The sequence below is a fragment of the Xiphophorus maculatus genome, chromosome 23 (genome assembly GCF_002775205.1).
Source record: "Xiphophorus maculatus strain JP 163 A chromosome 23, X_maculatus-5.0-male, whole genome shotgun sequence".
In the NCBI taxonomy this organism is placed as follows: domain Eukaryota; kingdom Metazoa; phylum Chordata; class Actinopteri; order Cyprinodontiformes; family Poeciliidae; genus Xiphophorus; species Xiphophorus maculatus.
In genome coordinates, this window is record NC_036465.1 from 6,162,119 (window position 1) to 6,179,836 (window position 17,718).

Sequence of the window (17,718 nt, forward strand, 5' to 3'; positions counted from 1 at the left end):
TGCGATAGGTTTCATTATATAAGGAAGTTATTTGGGTAAAAGTGAGTTGTAAAAAAGAAAGTAGAATAAAGAGCAGTGCAGAAAGAGTTCCTGATAACAGCAATACCCTCTGCAACAGTTAAACACCTGTTTAATTTGGAGACCACAAGAGTGTTTCACACCAGTTGACTGCCGACCTGTCAGTCTGGAGGCTGATTTCACTCCCACCGCTCGGCAAGCCTCTTAATCTCTGAGCGCTCTTATCTGCCTTTGTTCTCTGAGCTGCCGAACAGCCGGAGAGATCAAGGCAGTTTGAGCAAACCAGCATGTACAGCATTCCCCCACCTAATCGCAGCTAACAAGACGATTATAGCCGATCAATCAGGAAGTGAGGTTCCCTAATGAGAGGCTGTCATTTTCAAACACTGCGATGGCATCTGTGGTCACTTTCCACTGACCACTTCTTTAAACCCACAGTTCTTTTCGCAGAGAAATATGAGCTGAAAACAGATCCTGATACAGGAGACAAAGTTTCTCCAGATTGTTCCAGTTTCTCACGTTGGAAAGGAGAAAGTCAGGGAGGACAGTCATCTGCCTGGAGTAGCTTAAATATGCTCAAGTCTCATTTGTGAGGTAAAAGTTAGATGTGAATCTTAAAACACTTGAAACTTGAGGTGGGCAATGTGAACTTTGAATTTTATCTCCACATTTTGTATTAGTATTGTAATAATGATCAAAATGATTATGAAAAACTATTTATTATGCCTTTTTAGGTATCTGTACAAACATAGCGCCAAAAAAACACAAATACTTCTTTTGGAAAACATTCCCATTTAAAATTGGCTTCTTCAGGACGTCCCTTACCTTTTGAAGTGTGATTTATATCACTAAACTGCACACAGTAACTGCTTTTGATCTTATATTCAAATTTACTGAAATTTATTGATGGAACAACAGCTGAGAGTTCAGACCCTCTGGACGAAGCAAAATGTAGAACAAGGGGCTGATTTTTACCAGGCTAGTTTTGAGGTGATAATTCAGACATTTGAATCAAATGTGTTCATCTTTCTCTCAAAGAGTTATAAGACTGTTTGATTCAGGAATCTTGATATTAAATGCAGCTGTTTATGCTGTAATCTATGACGTTATTATTTTTAATATCCAGTAGATAATTCTCATAACGTTATGTATTTTAGTTAAAACCTATGCTGGTGTTAAAAATGCACATTTGTATTCTGGGCATTGCCAGCAATAATAGCACTGATTCTGCAAGTAAAGACAGTTGTGATTGAAGTGCAGGTGAGAGGCAGTCATGTTCGACTTCTCTTTGATTCCTGAAGAAGATCACTCTCTCGTTCAGTAGGGAGAGCTTGTCTGTATTAAACACCCGAGCTGCTGCCAGGCGGCCCGATCTGTCTAGGAAGAGCAGCGTTATTGATCTGATCCCTGCACAGTTGCTTTGCACTCCCAGCAGGGGGGGGTGTCACTCTGCCTTCACGCTCAGAGGGGGGCCGTGCTGCCTTTTTGTTCTCTCGGGGTTGCAGTATCTGTTCTTTTGATGTCATCTTGCTTCGTCTTTCTAATTAGACAGCCTTCTGAACCAGACAGCCTCAGTCCGACTTCTCCTCTTCCGGCCCGTTCTCTCTCTCTCTGGACTATCAGTGCCACTAACAAATCAATGAAGCAGCAAGGTAGAAACCACAGAAATCAGCACAACGGGGACCACTTCATCTGCTGCAGCTACCTGCATCGCAGCGACAGGCTCACGTTCAACACTGAAATATGAGCTGAGGTGCAGCAGCGGATTTATGTCAAGGCAGGGACAGCGGCACTGAAGCATGAATTCTGAATTACATATCTGCCAATTCAAGCCAAGCCATCAGAAGCAGACGCATTTTATCTGGACTGACAGTCTCCCAAAAAAAAGCCCCACTGTTCCTTCCAGAAATCAGACCTAGTTGTCTGTCTTTTTGATTTCTCTTCAAGCACTCGCTGCTGCAGAGTGCACTTTGCAGGTGGGTGCATTAAAGTCACAAAACGCTCGAGGACATAGTTCAGTCAGGTCTTGTAGATTTCCGACAATATGCAGACGAACTGTTGATGTTACAACAACAGTAAATAAATCCTCCATGGGGAAATGTTCAGGTAAATTCACAATCCAAATCCATCATGCTGACGTACTGATTCTGTCTGTAAATCACTCCTAACCTGGCCGAGAGTCACCATGAGACTTCCCATAAATAATAAATCCATCGAAAAGAAAATAATGAGCTGTTACTGTCAATGTCTGTCCCAATTGCAAACCATTTTCCTGTAAATCTACCAAGATGATGCTCTTAAAGGGGCAGTATTATGTGTTTTCCAGGCACCTAAAGGCATTTTATAACATAATCAAGTAACTTTTATAACAACTTCAGTTATTAAAAAAATTCTATGTATCCAATACAGTATGTCTCTTTAAAACTCCTGCTCTTTCTGAAACTCCACCTTCAAGAAGTCATCACAACCCCTTAACCCCTTACTTAAATTTTTACCAGAATTTCACTGAGAAGTAGTTCCTATAATGAGTTCACTGGATGTGCAGTTCCACCTTTGCTAATTGCTGCTGGCTAGTTTGAAGGAGCTGATTGGGGGATGCTTGGAAACTGCAGCTCAGAGGAGGAGCTGCATCTCAAAGGCGGGGCTAGGTCCAACCAGGCGTTTTGGGCAGCTGAATGGTTGCCACAGGAGATTAAAAGATTTCTCAAACATGCATGAAATAATCAAAACAACACTCCAGGTATATTTTTGATGAGTGAATAACATTATAGTATGATGTAAAACTAAACAGATTTTACATAATACTTCCTCTTTAAAGCATTGACCTGAACATAGCAGCAGAACCATGTAGGAGTCTGAACTGGATCAGTGTCACTGCCAGTCTCCACAAGATAAAGGTTAAACTTGATTGTTGCCAACTTTGGCCCCCACACGGTCAAACTGAAGTTCAAGCCCTGTTCAGAATGGACAAATAACCCAATACCGACCAACCTCTGGCTTCTGTCTGCAGAGGGAAATGGTACATTAGCATTCATCTCCAATTCAAATGAGTCTGCAGCCGTAATGGGTATTTATTGGCCCAAGCTGCAATCAGCACAAACTGAACATCACTGTTTCCTGGAAAGACGGGAAACAAGCACAACACAACAGATTATTTGCATTCTGTGAGATTATTTTTATATTTATGCAGAAGATGGAACATAAATTTCAAAGATTTGGAAAGGGACACATTTCTTTTTGGCTTTTTAATAATGTGCAATAGAAGAGAAATCTCTTCACAAATCCAAGCAAACAGTTTTACATGCTTAAACTTGAACCAAATAGCAATTAAAAGTACAGTTTAAAACTAGATTAAAGCAAAACTAAGCTAATCAAAATCTTATTATGAACATGTGTAAACATCTGATATTTTGGTAATTAGGAGGGTAAATTACTTCTTTATAACAATTTTTCCAAGTGAATATGGCCATACTAGTTGGGGACAAGATAACCAGGTGAGCATGCAATATTCTGCTGCTCTTTCTTTCAGAGATTAAAACAAAATGATTTTTTGTAGATTAAAAGACAAATGAAACAAATTGTTTTGAAGCTTATGTGAAGAATTCTGTATTCCTTTCAAAGAGAGTGAGCTCTATGCTGTATTTAAAAACCGAATCCCAAAATAATGTAGGGGAAAGTTCACCCTCTGGAATTTCTATTGGCTGTTTACCTTGTTGTAAAATTAAATTTCACCTTAAATGTATGATAAAAAGAAATATACATCATACACATAACTGCAGACCACACTGTCATTTTTATGAAATATAGATGAGGTTTGTGAAAAATAAAGTACATTTCTATACCCTAGAGCCATAGAAAACACACAAAACTCTAGGATTTTCTTTGCCTTGCCTGCATGGTATCCTTTCATGAAATAATTTATCTTGACATTAAAGTGCTTTTATAGATATGAATCTGCTCTACATCTGATGAAAATAGCGTGACATCTTACAATTAATTAGTATGTTTTGTACCGTTCCACAAATACTCACAGTTGTTATGCTACTTTTATTTATTTATGTTCCTTTTAATGTTCTTATGAGCACACTCTTATTGCTGTTGTGCAGCATTTTAGTGCATTTTTGTTTCTAAATGGCTATGCTGACTATGTATAGTCATTATACATTGTCTCACTATGTATACTGATTATAACTATATTATAAAAGCTACCTATGTTATATTTTTTTAATTAATTTTTTTATTTTTTAATATATAAATTAACTTTTGGTGTCCCTATTTTTTTATGTGTTATACTAAATATGATTATGGCAATTTTTTTCTTTATATTTTGTGACACATATATTGCTCCCTCTATTATGCACAATAAATACGTCATGAAGAGTTTATCTCAGTAGCAATTTAATCAAAGCTTCAGCCAGCCCAGAGTACTTATTAAAAAGACAAACTCTTCTTAGTTGAAGTTTATTACTTCACCCTTTACTACTATTTTTCATTTCACCGCTGCAGATTTGACCTGAAATTGGTTCAAGTCCCCAGTCACTGTCTTTTTTAAAGCCTCAAACTGAGTCAAAAGGAGGAGCAGGAGTTGCTTTCTCTGAAGACTACTTCAATTACACAATGCTGAAGGGTCATCATTGAGATTCCTCTCAATGAAAACTGAGAGTGATTGCCTCCTCCAGCTGTAAGGAGGGGAAGGATCAGGCAGCTTAAACACTTGTTGGAGGTGTTTATTTTCCAGGAAAACATGCCTTCCCTTCCTCCTCTGCTCTTTCTTTTTTTTAACCATTTGACAGCTTCTGCATGCTTGGGCTTTGATTTCCCCAAACTGCCGTTTTCTATATGCTACGGTGAAGCTTTCCTTTGAGCTGAAACCTGACTGATAGTCGTCCCTAATGGATCACATTAGACTCACATTAGAAGGACTGGCCCGGGAGGTTAATTAAGAACGTGACGCCGAACGACTGTCTGTCTTTCTCTCCCTCGCTGTGTCAGAGACGGGGTTTTCACCATCACCAGATTTATTTCACAGCTCCACAGTCAGGATTACTGCTCAACATCTTATTGAGGATGCTCATCATTTTTATATAAGATCATCATCATAGTCTCTCTTTTTTTATTCTTTTTTTTAAATTATTATTAAACTACGCTTGAAATAGAGTGAAAAGACCAGAGGAGCTGAATTTGACAAATGTTTTGAATGATGAATTTTTCCAACTCCATAAAATTATGCAAAGTCCTGCTTCAAATGCAAATACCCTCTATCCTCCGTGTGTTTTCGGAGTTCCTTGAAGCCCTGGTTTCAACAGTTTACATGGAGAAGTTGAAAAGCTTCTTACTGTTTGCACATGTCGGTTTTGCATTGCAAACTGCTGGAATATAAGGACTGTGATGGCATTCTCTGCTGCTGCCAGGGCAACTTTATATTTTTTAAGCAAAATATAGGCTTCAGATATTTTTTCAGCATGAAAACTGAAAATTGACAAAAAAAAAACAAAAAACAAAATGGAAGAAACTGTGTCAAAAAGGAATAAGAGAATTTATTTTTATTTTTATAGCATACAATAAATGTCAAATTTGGCTGTAAATAAAAAAGAAATAACCCTAATCCTGCAGAGTAACAAGACACAGCTCCACATGGTTAACAAAATATTATATAAGAATCACAAACCTTAACTCACCTATTTATTAATATGAGCTTAGCAATCAAATTGCTGAGAATTTGTCAACAACCAAAATGTCGTCAGCTGTGAAGTCACTCACATGTTGACCTCATCTGAACAGACAAATATCCTTATTATGTAACACAGCCACAGCCTGGATTCACCTCCTGCTTTCATCATCAACCAAAAAGAAGAGAAAGAAAAAAAACGGCAAACGTGCCAGATGTTTGTCGGATCCAAGCCCGCGGTCCCACTGCTCCTACTGTTGAACTGAGAGCGGGTCGAGAGACCCTGAGACAGACGTAAAAACAGACAGAGAATTTTTTCGTCTGATTCTCCCTGAAAGTGCAGCGGCAGTCGGACTGTTTAATCCACCACTTCACCTGCCGTCAGGGCTCAGGGGATTGGGAATAACGAAAATGGGATTAAGGATTAATAGATTTTTATATTATCATATTTCTTACCCCTGCCAACTCTCCCCCACTGCCTCTCTGAGCTCTTCATGTTTATTTTATGGGAAGATGTCGAACTCTGCTTTTAATTATTATGAAGATGTCCACTAAAATTATAATTACTGTGAACAACAGCATGTTCTCTAGAAACAGACACTATGCCTTTGACTTCAGTAAATAACAATTTAAAAGTAGGGCTGAATAAATTAAGTAATATCACGATATCATTGCTTCCAACACTCTCTGTTGTCTACAATGGAGTATTAAGGCCATGCTAAGAAAATGAAGAAAATAAAATTACAAGAATAAAGTCAGAAAATTATTAAAATTGATAGTATCTGAAAGCTCTGAAATGCTTTTCTGGTCAAAACTGAAATCAATAAATTCTAGAATTACACAAATTCATGTTCTTTAAAACCTTTAATCTTATTTTGTTAAAAGACCAAAGGAGTGTTTTAATTGATATTTGGGTGTTTAGTGCTGCTTAAAACTACAGCACTTAGCATATTCAAACTTTGATTAAATGTTGAATTCTAGATTTTCTGAAACATAATTTTCTGGTTTGCAGAAGCATTTGTAAAAAAAAATTGAATCTGGATTCTTGTTCTTGTGAATCTTATTTTGCATGTGACATTACACCCACAGGTGTTTGATCAAAAGCTTAAATCAAATTGAAATTTCCTCAACCGGTAAAATGATGGAGAATGAAGTCAAAATGCATGAATATGATAATATTAAATGACACAGTCAACATAAACCTAGATATAATCCTGCCTTAATCCCAATCCTGAAATGTGGCTTCCTAATTTAGCTGTCACCTTCCTGGGCTTCTGGATACTGTGTTCTCATAAAATCATGAAAACTGATAAGTGATGCTCGCATACAAGATGTCAGACTGAATTGAGCAGCTTTAGTTAAATTAAATGCGAACATATGCCCCTTTGACACCAAATTACACAACAGCACTTAGAAATGTAAGCATGTTCACCGGCTCTGAACACACAAATCTCACTCTCCCTTTGACACAAACACAAATCCAAGCTGCATGGATTTTTTTGTTTTGTTTTAAAGTGCAGGTGCATTGTTTCTTCTCTTGTGGTTGAGGGTTTTTTTGCCCTGCACCCCACAATGTCTGCCAGCTTCACAATCAGCAAGCGCATCAGTATTCCCTGCAGGCCTGACAGCTTTACTCCTTATTCGATACAGCCGCCTGCACTGATAAATCCAACCAGCCAAACAGAATGCACAGATTAAATACTGCAGAGTCAAAACAAAGTAAAAGAAATGACAATGAATTTAGAAAAAGAAAATCCTCTAAAGACAAGGGGGCAGAGGCCATTGTGTTTATATGCATCTACACTACTATTATGAAATTTAATAACTACGGCGTCTAAGCTTTTTAATGAGACGTAATGTTATCTGATTTAACGTTCTTGAGCATTTTGACAGTCAATGAAAGTTAAAGTAGTTTATAAGATTTATTGCTTCAAAAACTGAGAAAAATAAGGATGGCTTATGTGACATATAGCATATCAATGATCAGAGAACTGACTAAAATGTCAGTTTTTTACATTCATCACATGCTTCTCAAGCCTTCATAATGTTTATTACTATATTAAATTTGTATTTTTGTTTTTATAGCTGCTGGTTGCTTGGATTCTCCAAACAATCAATAAAAAATCCAAATTGCAAAATAAGATCAATGTTTACAACTATAATGTCTACTAAGAGTGTTTATGCACCATACTGCACTTTGAATTATTCATTTATATTTTTATTGAGCGTCTTTGTGTCTTTATATTTAAAGTGCAGCACTGGAGAGCCATTACTGATTGAACAGTTTATCCTTTTTATAATTACAGTATAGCTTTTCTAATTTCTTATTCTGTTAATGGGAGTCCGTTAATTAGCTAGGCTGACAGAGAATAAATATTAGATGATCATATTATTTAATATTTTAATAGGATATATTTTAAAACGTTTGAGAATGGCTTTTCCAAATAAAAAAGACCTCTGGGTTAGACTTTTGCTGCATTTGTACAACTAGAAGGGGTTTTTTTTTTATATATTTTTTGTATGTGAATTCACAACAAGCTCTTTGCTGTGCAGCTCGGCTCAGCCTTCAGTCGGCGCTCCGCCTATGAAACATTGATGACTCGTTTCTCTACAAGACAATAATAAGTACTGAACAAAGCCAGGATCAAGCGAGGACCTGAATGTTTTCAGACGACTTGAGCATGGAGAAGAAGAGAGGGTTTTTTTTTCCGTTTCACATGACTAAACAAACACCTCATGAATTAAACTGATTCTTTGTTTCAAGCAACCAAACTCCACAGGATGAAATCTAAAATTTAAATAAAGTCCAACTGATTTTTCAGTTGACACACAGGAGGAACGGTCCTGTCCTTGGAGAAAACAGTCAGAAGCGTTTACCTTCATGTGTCGTCGTCTCCGTCTGAAGCGCAGCAGCTCCTTGTGCTGGCGGGCGATAAAGTTCACGGCGGCGTATTCCAACAAGGCCGAAAAGACAAACAGCAGACAGACGGCCATCCAGATATCAATGGCTTTCACATAGGACACCTGCAGGCGGTCAAGAAAAAAAAAAACAAAGAAAAAAAACATCAGATAGACTGAATTAGAATAAATAAACAGAGCCTTGTGTCTGGGTTTTGTTTCGAGGCCCTCGCCTTTTTGGCTCTGCTTTTTATGGTTCACTACCTGTTTTTCATACATGAAGTATCGTACTTGGACAGGCAGGAGTTAAACGAAGTCTGTCTGGCTTATTCTCTAATTAATGTACACCCTGTCCTGTCATTTTACCTCTTTATCTCTACACTGATCACTTTGTGAAGCCCTGAGTCAAACACAAAGAAAACACAACCACCTGTATAAAATCTAATTAAATTATGACTTTGGATCTTTTGCACACACACAGTCTGGAAGTTCACCTTGCGACACTGATAGGAAAACATTTATCTTTGAACAGCTGATGAACACCTTGGCTTGACAATCATTCAGGCATAAAGCAGCAACGTAAAGGGAAAAAGGCCATTCTCATCAGACTTACTCTCACTAACGGTAAAGACGTGTAAAATAAATTCTAGATTATTCAGTGCAGCACTATAATTTCACAATAAAAGAAGAAATAATTGTTTAGATGTCAATATACACACATTTGCACTTAAAAAAAACGCAAGCATTTTTCAAGTTGAAACAAAGATGGATTCCTTTTGCATTATTAGACTCAAAGCTCGAATAGCTCCACATCCCTTTGGTCCTTAGTGAAAGGACTGTTTGAAGCTTTTTCTACAGTATTGAGAACATTGCTTCAGTCTGCAGTGATGAAGAAGGAGCTAAACCGAAAAGCAAATGTCTATTTACTGAGATCTTGGGATACAGCCACTGCCTTTCTGCATCAAAAAGGAGCCAGCTAAGGAGGTTGAGTCATTTGATTCCTTTGGACATTCGTCTGTTTGGAGGTTTTCCAGGCATGTCATACTGGGAAGAGAACCAGAGGGAGTCTTTACACCCGACAGTTTGGTAAACTCGGTTCGACTAGTGACCAAAACTGCAACAATTGTTACATTTTCAGATGGTGCGGTTTGCTTTCACACTGCACTGTATCAAATGATCCAAAACCTTTGAGAAACCTGTTCCCTCCCTCGCCTGTGGTGGCGCTGCATGAAGAACAGCTGAAGGAAAATCATGAATATCTCTGAAGAAGACGTGAGCGCAACTTCCTTTTTCACATAATGTAAAAAAAAATGGAATGGCGTCAAATTTAGTGGTTGTAGGATTTCTCTTTTGTCTTTGGTAAAAAAAAACAAAAAAACATGAGCCTTTTATTTGCTAGAATCTCACATTTGTTTTGGTTTATTTACCCAGAATACCTTGCGCTATAGTTCGCTACTTGCTTTTAGAGCAGTTTCTGGTCCACTTGCCTCCAAATATATATTTGCACCGTGCCAAAATTCACTTTAATCGGACCAGAGTTAGCTTTTTTTTGTCCACATCAGAGCTTGATTGCGCATTCATACCTCCTCCAAAGAACAAGACTTTCTAAACAAACAAACTAGAGTTCAATTAAAGCAGACTAAACAGAGCTGTTGTGGATGGGCCCAGAAGAATTTATTTAGAACTTTGTGGACAATCTATAGATCTCTCAGGAGGAACAGGAGGGTGTTGCTGGGGAGACAACTGTTTAGTTTCCCTCCCAGATTCGTCCCCTTCGTGACCTAATCTCAGATAAGCAGAACGCAGCAGGTGGACGGATGAACATCAACACCGTGTGCCTCTGTGCTGTTTGGTGAAATCCTTGAAAGAAAAAACTGCCCACCTTTCTTGTAAATGTTCTTCACGTCCACCTCCATTTCCCTCCAGCCTGACATGATGCAGTACGTCATGTGTAGGTGTGTTTGATAGCAGTCACACTGATTTGCCTGCGAGTGTGTGACTGAGCTGCATGTACACTCAGCTGTGGTGCGTGATTATTACTATGACAGCTGAACTGCAGAGGAATCACGGTTCACTAGTTCAGTTTCCAGAGCGCACAAAGCTCCAAATGTAAACAAACTCTGAGTGAGTGTGTTTGAATTACAGCTTCCTTTGGATCATACAGGCTCATATTTGCTCCACTTCCATTTGAAAAGACCGAGGGGCTTTAAAATTGTTTTTGTTTATTTGATGATTTCCTTTTGCCCTTCACTGTAACTTATCAAGTGCGTTTTTTGTCATCCCCCTTTCGATCTAGTTAATGTCACTCCATGCATCAATAAGTGAACAGGTGTAGAAATGTATCTGATTTCTCTTCACCTTGGGCAGAGAGGCTCTGGAGCCCGAGCTCTGCGTGGTCATGGTCAGCACTGTGGTGATTCCCAGACCAACGCGGGCAGGCGCTGCGTCCATGTTGATCCAGAAGGAGACCCAGGACAGGATGACGATGAGCAGCGATGGGATGTACATCTGGATCAGGTAATAACCCATCTGACGCTCCAGGTGGAAACGAGCCTCAATGCAGGTGAATTTACCTGAAACAGAAGAACACAGATTATTAAATGTAGCCTTAAAGAATTGGGAGATTTGGAAGACATCTTAGTCTTCTAGCTGTGCACGCCAGGAGATAATTGATTTGTATGAACACTTTCAATTTCCAATGGAGAGAATTTCTTTAACAAATTGAAATTTTAGAGAAAATGTTTGTCCTAAATTACCTATTTCATTTTAAGTTAACAGAAAACCACAAATGTAGATTAAAAGCAGACTTGGCTGCACCATTGATTAAACTTGGAATCACTAGCTGCGCTCAAATTGACCACATAATAGTGCAATTTGACATTTCAAAAATAAATTTGCTTAATGGAAACATGGCAATTAAAAAAAAATGTCAGTGTTAGGATGCGGTGGTTTATTTGGTCGTAACAAAATTAGCTTATTGTTTTAACTGCAATGGAGACACTTTTGTTGCATCACACAAGTTACATGATCATCAACTGGATGGTACCACTGGCACAAACCATGGACAAGAAGTCAACAGGCTGGAAGATCATTAATTATGGATGAATTATGGCTTGAAGAAATTCATCCATGTGTCATTTTAATTGTGTTTCTTATTGAAAAGAAACACTGCAGTTGGGAAATTGCGATATTTTGACATTAGCGGAATATTGACAAACTTTTGCACACATTTGTAATGGAAATGCACATCCCATTTTTGTTGGAATACATAGTAGTAGGTGGACATATTTTTTTAAATTAGCCAAATGTGGAAGACCATGTATTTTAGAACTACAATAACTCATAACTACTGCTCTGCAGAAGAAATGGACACCCCTGTCATTTTAAGAGACTAACTGTGGCAGACACTCACAGACGAAAGTTACTTACTGCAGTGTCTTCATTTGGTTCTACAATCGTTTGAGATCTACAAGCAGAGAGCAGGTTACAGGAGCAGCGTGTAATAATCAGGACAAAACTAAGGAATATCCCAGTCGCTTAAACAATTTAAGTGACTGAGAAGTCTCGACATGCTCCAAGTGTCTTCAACAACCAGTAATATAATAAACACACTCCAATTTAAACCACCAGTTTTCCCTTTGTGATGCTGTAAACCTTCAGAGCAAAACTAGTGAGTAAAGTTAGAGACAGAACGAATGTGCTGACAGAGACTGTATTCTAATCTCTCAATGTTCTGGTAAAAAACTGGTCAGAAACCAACCTGTTACTGAAATCAGGACATGTCTTATGTATATGGGTGAGTTATGTGATGATTTCACCCTTTGATATTGAATAGTTCAGTCAGACTAAATTAATTAATTTTGAATGCCTTTATTTCCAATGTATTGGCATGCTTTAATTATATAACGCAGTATATTTCCTTTAGACTGGGGTTATATAAGATGAGTGTATTATTTCAGTAGAAACACAAAAGGTGTTTTGTGTCTTTGTGCTGCAGAGTGCCACAGGCACTCCCAAGCCTGAGGCTGTGTGGGTTAAAGATGTGATTGATGCTTGTGCTCGCACCATGTTGTTGTCTCAGAGCTCGTGGCGAACAAAGTCAGGAATTTCAGCTTCTCCTAAACCCTCTGTTTCTTCAGAAGCCTCAGAGTTTTGACCCAAAATACACCAACAGAGTCAAGATTCCTGTTCTCTACCAAAAGAACAAAGATTTGTGTAACAGATAGTGCAGCCCAAGGAGTTCTGATCTAAACGACATGAAGTCAGTATGGGATCACATACAGAAACAGGAAACTCTGAAAGCCTAACAGAAGAAACGTGAAACATTCTCCCAAGCAGCTGTAAAACATTGCACAAGTTTTTTTTTTCAGGTTACTGCTCTATGTCTGAATGTAACTGATTTTCTGAAGGCATCATGTGTGAAAACATTCAATTTAATTTGATCAACAATAAACCTCTTCTAGAGTTCAACTACTGCCACAAAAAGGAGACCAATTAGTTACTTTTTGGCCTATAGTTATATTAAAACAAATCAGTTAAGACAATAAGTAGCAACAATTTTACAGTGATAACATTATTACGCAAAAATATGTTGTACACAATTTGGCATGGAATCCAAAACTCAAAGTCTAGTTGCAAGTCATTAAATCTACTAGGATGTCTTAATTGCTCCATGTGACAATGCTAATTACTGGTAGCAGCACGAAATGAGAAAGTATTTTTTAAAATTTCAAATATTCAAGAAATAGGAATACATGTTGTCTAACTTTTCACAGTACAATATGTGTGAGGCCAGTCCAACAGAAACCAAATGAATAACAGTTCAAATAAATATTTTATGTCTTTAACCTTCACTACACTTTAAACACCCAGCAGTCATATTGGATTTTATAGATTGTAGTTGTTTTTGTACATTTAGGCTTTGATCTTAAAATCCAGACTTCAGGGAATGTTCCAGTAGATTTTTCTTTCTTACTTTCTCTGTTTTAGAACTCAGAAATTTTGACTTAAAAACTATTAAATCAACTTAGCTTTAGAGATGCATTTTGGTGTATGTTGATAGTAGCTACATCATGTAGACAAATAAAAATGCTGGGAACTCTAAAGTACTATGGCACTACTCTCCACTTAGCACTTTCATGTGATGAGCAAAAAAATATGTCAAAGTTTTAAAAACATTTTCTAGTGTCAGGGAATTACTCATTTGAGTAATCTGAGGACACAAAAAACTAAAACAGAAAGAACTCCATCAGTTAGAAAGTAAATAAAGAGTAAAACCTATAACACCTTATGATTTAAAGTAACTTGCAAAAATATAACAAGTTCACTTATTAAATTACCTACCCATAAATACATTGCACTTAATAACTCCTACATGTATACGTCCAACATATCCAGTAGGTTTGACTTTGTGAGGATGATGTACAATTTTGTGTTTTGTGTGTGTGCGGGCGTGTGGGTGTGTGTGTGTGTGTTTATGATGTAAAGCACTTGGAACTGCCTTGTTGCTGAAATTTGCTATGCAAAAAAACTTGATTGACCGATTGATATTTAAAAACATATGCTGCTTTCAAATAGCATTTTTCATCCAGACTTTAACATAATTTGTTTCCTGCAAATTAATTGTCCTAATTGTGTTTTTCTTTTTGTTTTAAATCACTGAACATATGCTGTCAGTTGTAGACTTTTTATGAGAAAATAGAAGTTTCACAGATAAAAAAACGTGCATAAAGAAAATCTGCAATGACATTTTAATCGACCTACACTGCAGCAGGTTTATTTACATTGCAGTGCTGTTGCAGTGCTAAAGTCCCTCAGTCTTTCTCGGTAATGTAATGAGCAATGGGTCCCATAATAAACTGCAAGATAGCCAGAGAGCAAGATGGCTGACAATCCATTTAATCAAAGAGGATCAATGGAGGGTAGCCCCATCAGTTAAGAGTTAACCCTTGAAGCCTGGAGAAGAAGGGAGAGGCAGAAGATTCAAGGGAAAACCAAAGAGAGAAAAGAGATGAGAGGAGCATGGAGACATTAAAAGGCAGAAGGAGCGAGGGAAGAGGAAGGAGGAGGAGAGTTCATGAGGTTGATTTATAGCTGTGATACACTTGGGAGCTTTTAAGTGCTGTCCATATTTTCCATCTGATAAGAAGATTGAAATTATTCAGCTGAGCCCATATCTCAGTGTTGGTGGGCCTGTGTGTGTCTACTGAACTTCACACTGCACTCTGAACATGTCTGTGCATATTTTAAAAACCATATTTATCGTCCACAGCAGCAGAGGTATAAACAGACTGTGTAGAGGGCTGCTTTCTTTTTTGGAATGAGTTCAAAGTCATTGCTGAGATAAAGTAGTATTTTATAAGAATAGACTGCAAAAAAACCAACAACAACAAAAGAACAACAAAAAAACTGTTGCACAATGAGAAGAACATCTAAAATCCACTCAGACTCTCAGCAGTCTATCTAATCAACAGAAAAAATCTGATTGTTTTTGTTTTTCATTCATAAAATTGTCCAGGTTAGTTTAAAAGTAAAATGAGTTTCTCTTTTCCATTAATGCATCAAAAGCTAAAATAAAAACTACTATTTAAAATAGGTTTACTAGAAAAAAAATCTAAATAGTTTCATTTTTTAAGCACTTTATGTATTTTCTGTATGATAAGATAGTTTTTAAAAAACTGGTAATGTTGGAAACAAAAACAAATGATAAAATAAGGCAAGTGTACCTCTTTTTAGGAATAAAAATGAATCGCAAGATGCTTCAAACCCAAATAATATAAAAGACACAAAGACAAAATATATTAAAATTAAATAAAGAAAAATAGAGAAATTTTAGTACAATCAATTAAAATCCTAATTAACTAAAATCGAATTCCTGGCTTTAAGGAGATGCAAAATAGAAAAACTGCAACGTGTTTACCAGAAATATATTAAACGCGTCACTTTATATGTCGTTTCATAATAACCTGGTTGAGCTAAACGTGTGGGAAGCCATAAGCTGAGCAGCTGAAGTCCAGCCTACCAAACTCGATTTGCTCTGAGTTCTGTCAGACTAGAAACCGAAGGCTCTCTTTAAGAGTTGTAGAGAGAAATTACTTTGTATGCATCTAATGAAAAAGAGAAGGAGTAGAGTTGATTACTCAAAACAACTCAGGCTGTATACAAAAGCCTTCTTCAATCATTCACTTTTTTACGCCTCTAAACCACCCTAAATCTTGTCAGCTTGTGCAAAAGCAGCACAATATGATTTGTTTCAGAAACACCTTACAGGAAAACATGTTGTTTATGTAATTTGTACTTCAGCTCAAGAGGATGTCAAAGGAAATAGAAGTGATGCACAAGAAAATGGATTATGTCTCTGATCTGTTTAGGTGTTAACAACTTTTTTCACACCCTAAACATATTGTCAGGCACAGAACAAAAGCCCCCTGCAATGCAGCAGAAACCGTAATTAGTATTTCTAACAGGGATTTCTATATGTGTGTTTGTTGGGAATAATGGGGGAGATGTTATGGGAGGTGAGTGAGGGAATGGAAAGAAATGAAAAGGAAACAGTCAGTGGCAGCTTGAAGGAGAAAAATGGATATGAGGAAAAGACTCCCTCTTTCTCAGTCACAACAGACTGCAGCTAATAAATCTGAGGAAAACGACACCTTAATTCCCTCTTAATGCTTGATTAGGAAGCAGTGAGCTGAGTGCACACTCAACCCTGGACACTAACTCACACAAACATATCGTCACACACAGTGAACGGCCACTGAGGAGCAGGCCTGGGATGAGATGCAAAGGATGCAGAAGAGCAGAAAAAGGGGGGTAAACAGTTTTGGAGGAATTGATGTTGGTGAAGTAGTGAAAGGAAACAGAGGAACGGTTTCAGGTACACAAAAAAATCAGACTCTGCTCTGTTCCAGTAAGAGCAAACAGCTCATGTCAACATAATACTTGATAAATGTGCTACCGACCAACCTTCTACTAATGAGCTCGCTCTTTCTGCCCTCTGCTCTGTATATACTTTATCGAGTCACTGTTGTATTGAAGGAAAACACTACAAAATATTAACCAAAAGCTCACTATTTACCCTTGCGGCTGTGCATAAAACTGTCTTTAGGGGGACAAAAAAAATCAAGAATGCCAGAAACATTTGTAAACTTAATGTTGTGAAGGAGACATTAAAACAACTACCTGCAGGTGCAGCCCAACAAATAATCCACGTAAATTTCTTACACAGAAAGTTGTATAACTCAAACGTTTATGTCTGTCAACTTTGATGATTATGTCTTACAGCTAATGAAAACAGAAAATTCAAAAACTCTGACTGCAGCTGCAGTCCACACCTTGTGAGTCTCACATAAATTCTTCAGTGGTCATCAATGCTCTCAAGTCTCAGACTTTTTCCTTCCACTCACTTTTCAAGAGAGCTTCTTTCAAACAAGGACTTGAGGGTGTCACTGAGACAAGTATGAAGCTTCTCCATCAACGTGTAACATAATATAACATGACTGTATAAAATTATCGTTTTCCTTTTTATTGATCTTCAGTTTGTTTTCATTGACTGTAGGTTGTTACCATCAAAATTAACAGGAATATTTGAATAGAATATTTGTATTGCATAATAAATTAGTTTCACTTTTAGAACTGAATCACAAAAATTTGTTAACTTGTCTAATCTATTAAGATGCGCCTCAACAGGTGGTTCTGCTTGCATCTAATGCATTCAAGATGGAAATTTAAGTTTTAAGTCAGCCATTGTCTATTTACATTTTTCTTCTTGGAATTTCTGAAATCTTTTCTCAATATCTTTCATGGATTTATGGGTGTTTTTCAAACAAAATAAATACAAAAATTAACCCAGAAACACTACAGTACTGTCTGCTGTTAGAAAACCAAAACATTCAAAAGTACATTTTTAGATTTATTTGTATATTTTCTGTTGTGTGTACATTTCTTGTTTTTTCGGGATATTCAAAATGCATTAAATTAAACAGTTCAGTGTGATGAGAAGTGAACCAATGACTGTCCCCTCTGAGCTTCGTTCCTGAACAGGCCTGACCAATGAGCTCTTTGTTTTGTCTTTGTTCGGCTGCCAGCTTTAAAGCATATTTATCTATTTATCTGTGAATCTGTTGGATTTTCTC

The 17,718-nt window shown here is 37.3% G+C and overlaps 1 protein-coding gene across 6 annotated transcripts in view; it reads right to left on the reverse strand.

The window, feature by feature from the left end:
• The window catches only part of glra1 (glycine receptor alpha 1), a 124,165-nt gene that overhangs the window by 14,570 nt on the left and 91,877 nt on the right, over nucleotides 1-17,718 (reverse strand). For all 6 annotated transcript variants that reach the window (XM_023328853.1, XM_023328852.1, XM_023328851.1 and 3 more), the window contains 2 exons: nucleotides 10,943-11,157; nucleotides 8,564-8,710 (listed from right to left, as the gene is read on the reverse strand). In XM_023328853.1, coding sequence (XP_023184621.1) covers nucleotides 8,564-8,710; nucleotides 10,943-11,157 — 362 coding nt within the window. The remainder of the gene's footprint in view (nucleotides 1-8,563; nucleotides 8,711-10,942; nucleotides 11,158-17,718) is intronic.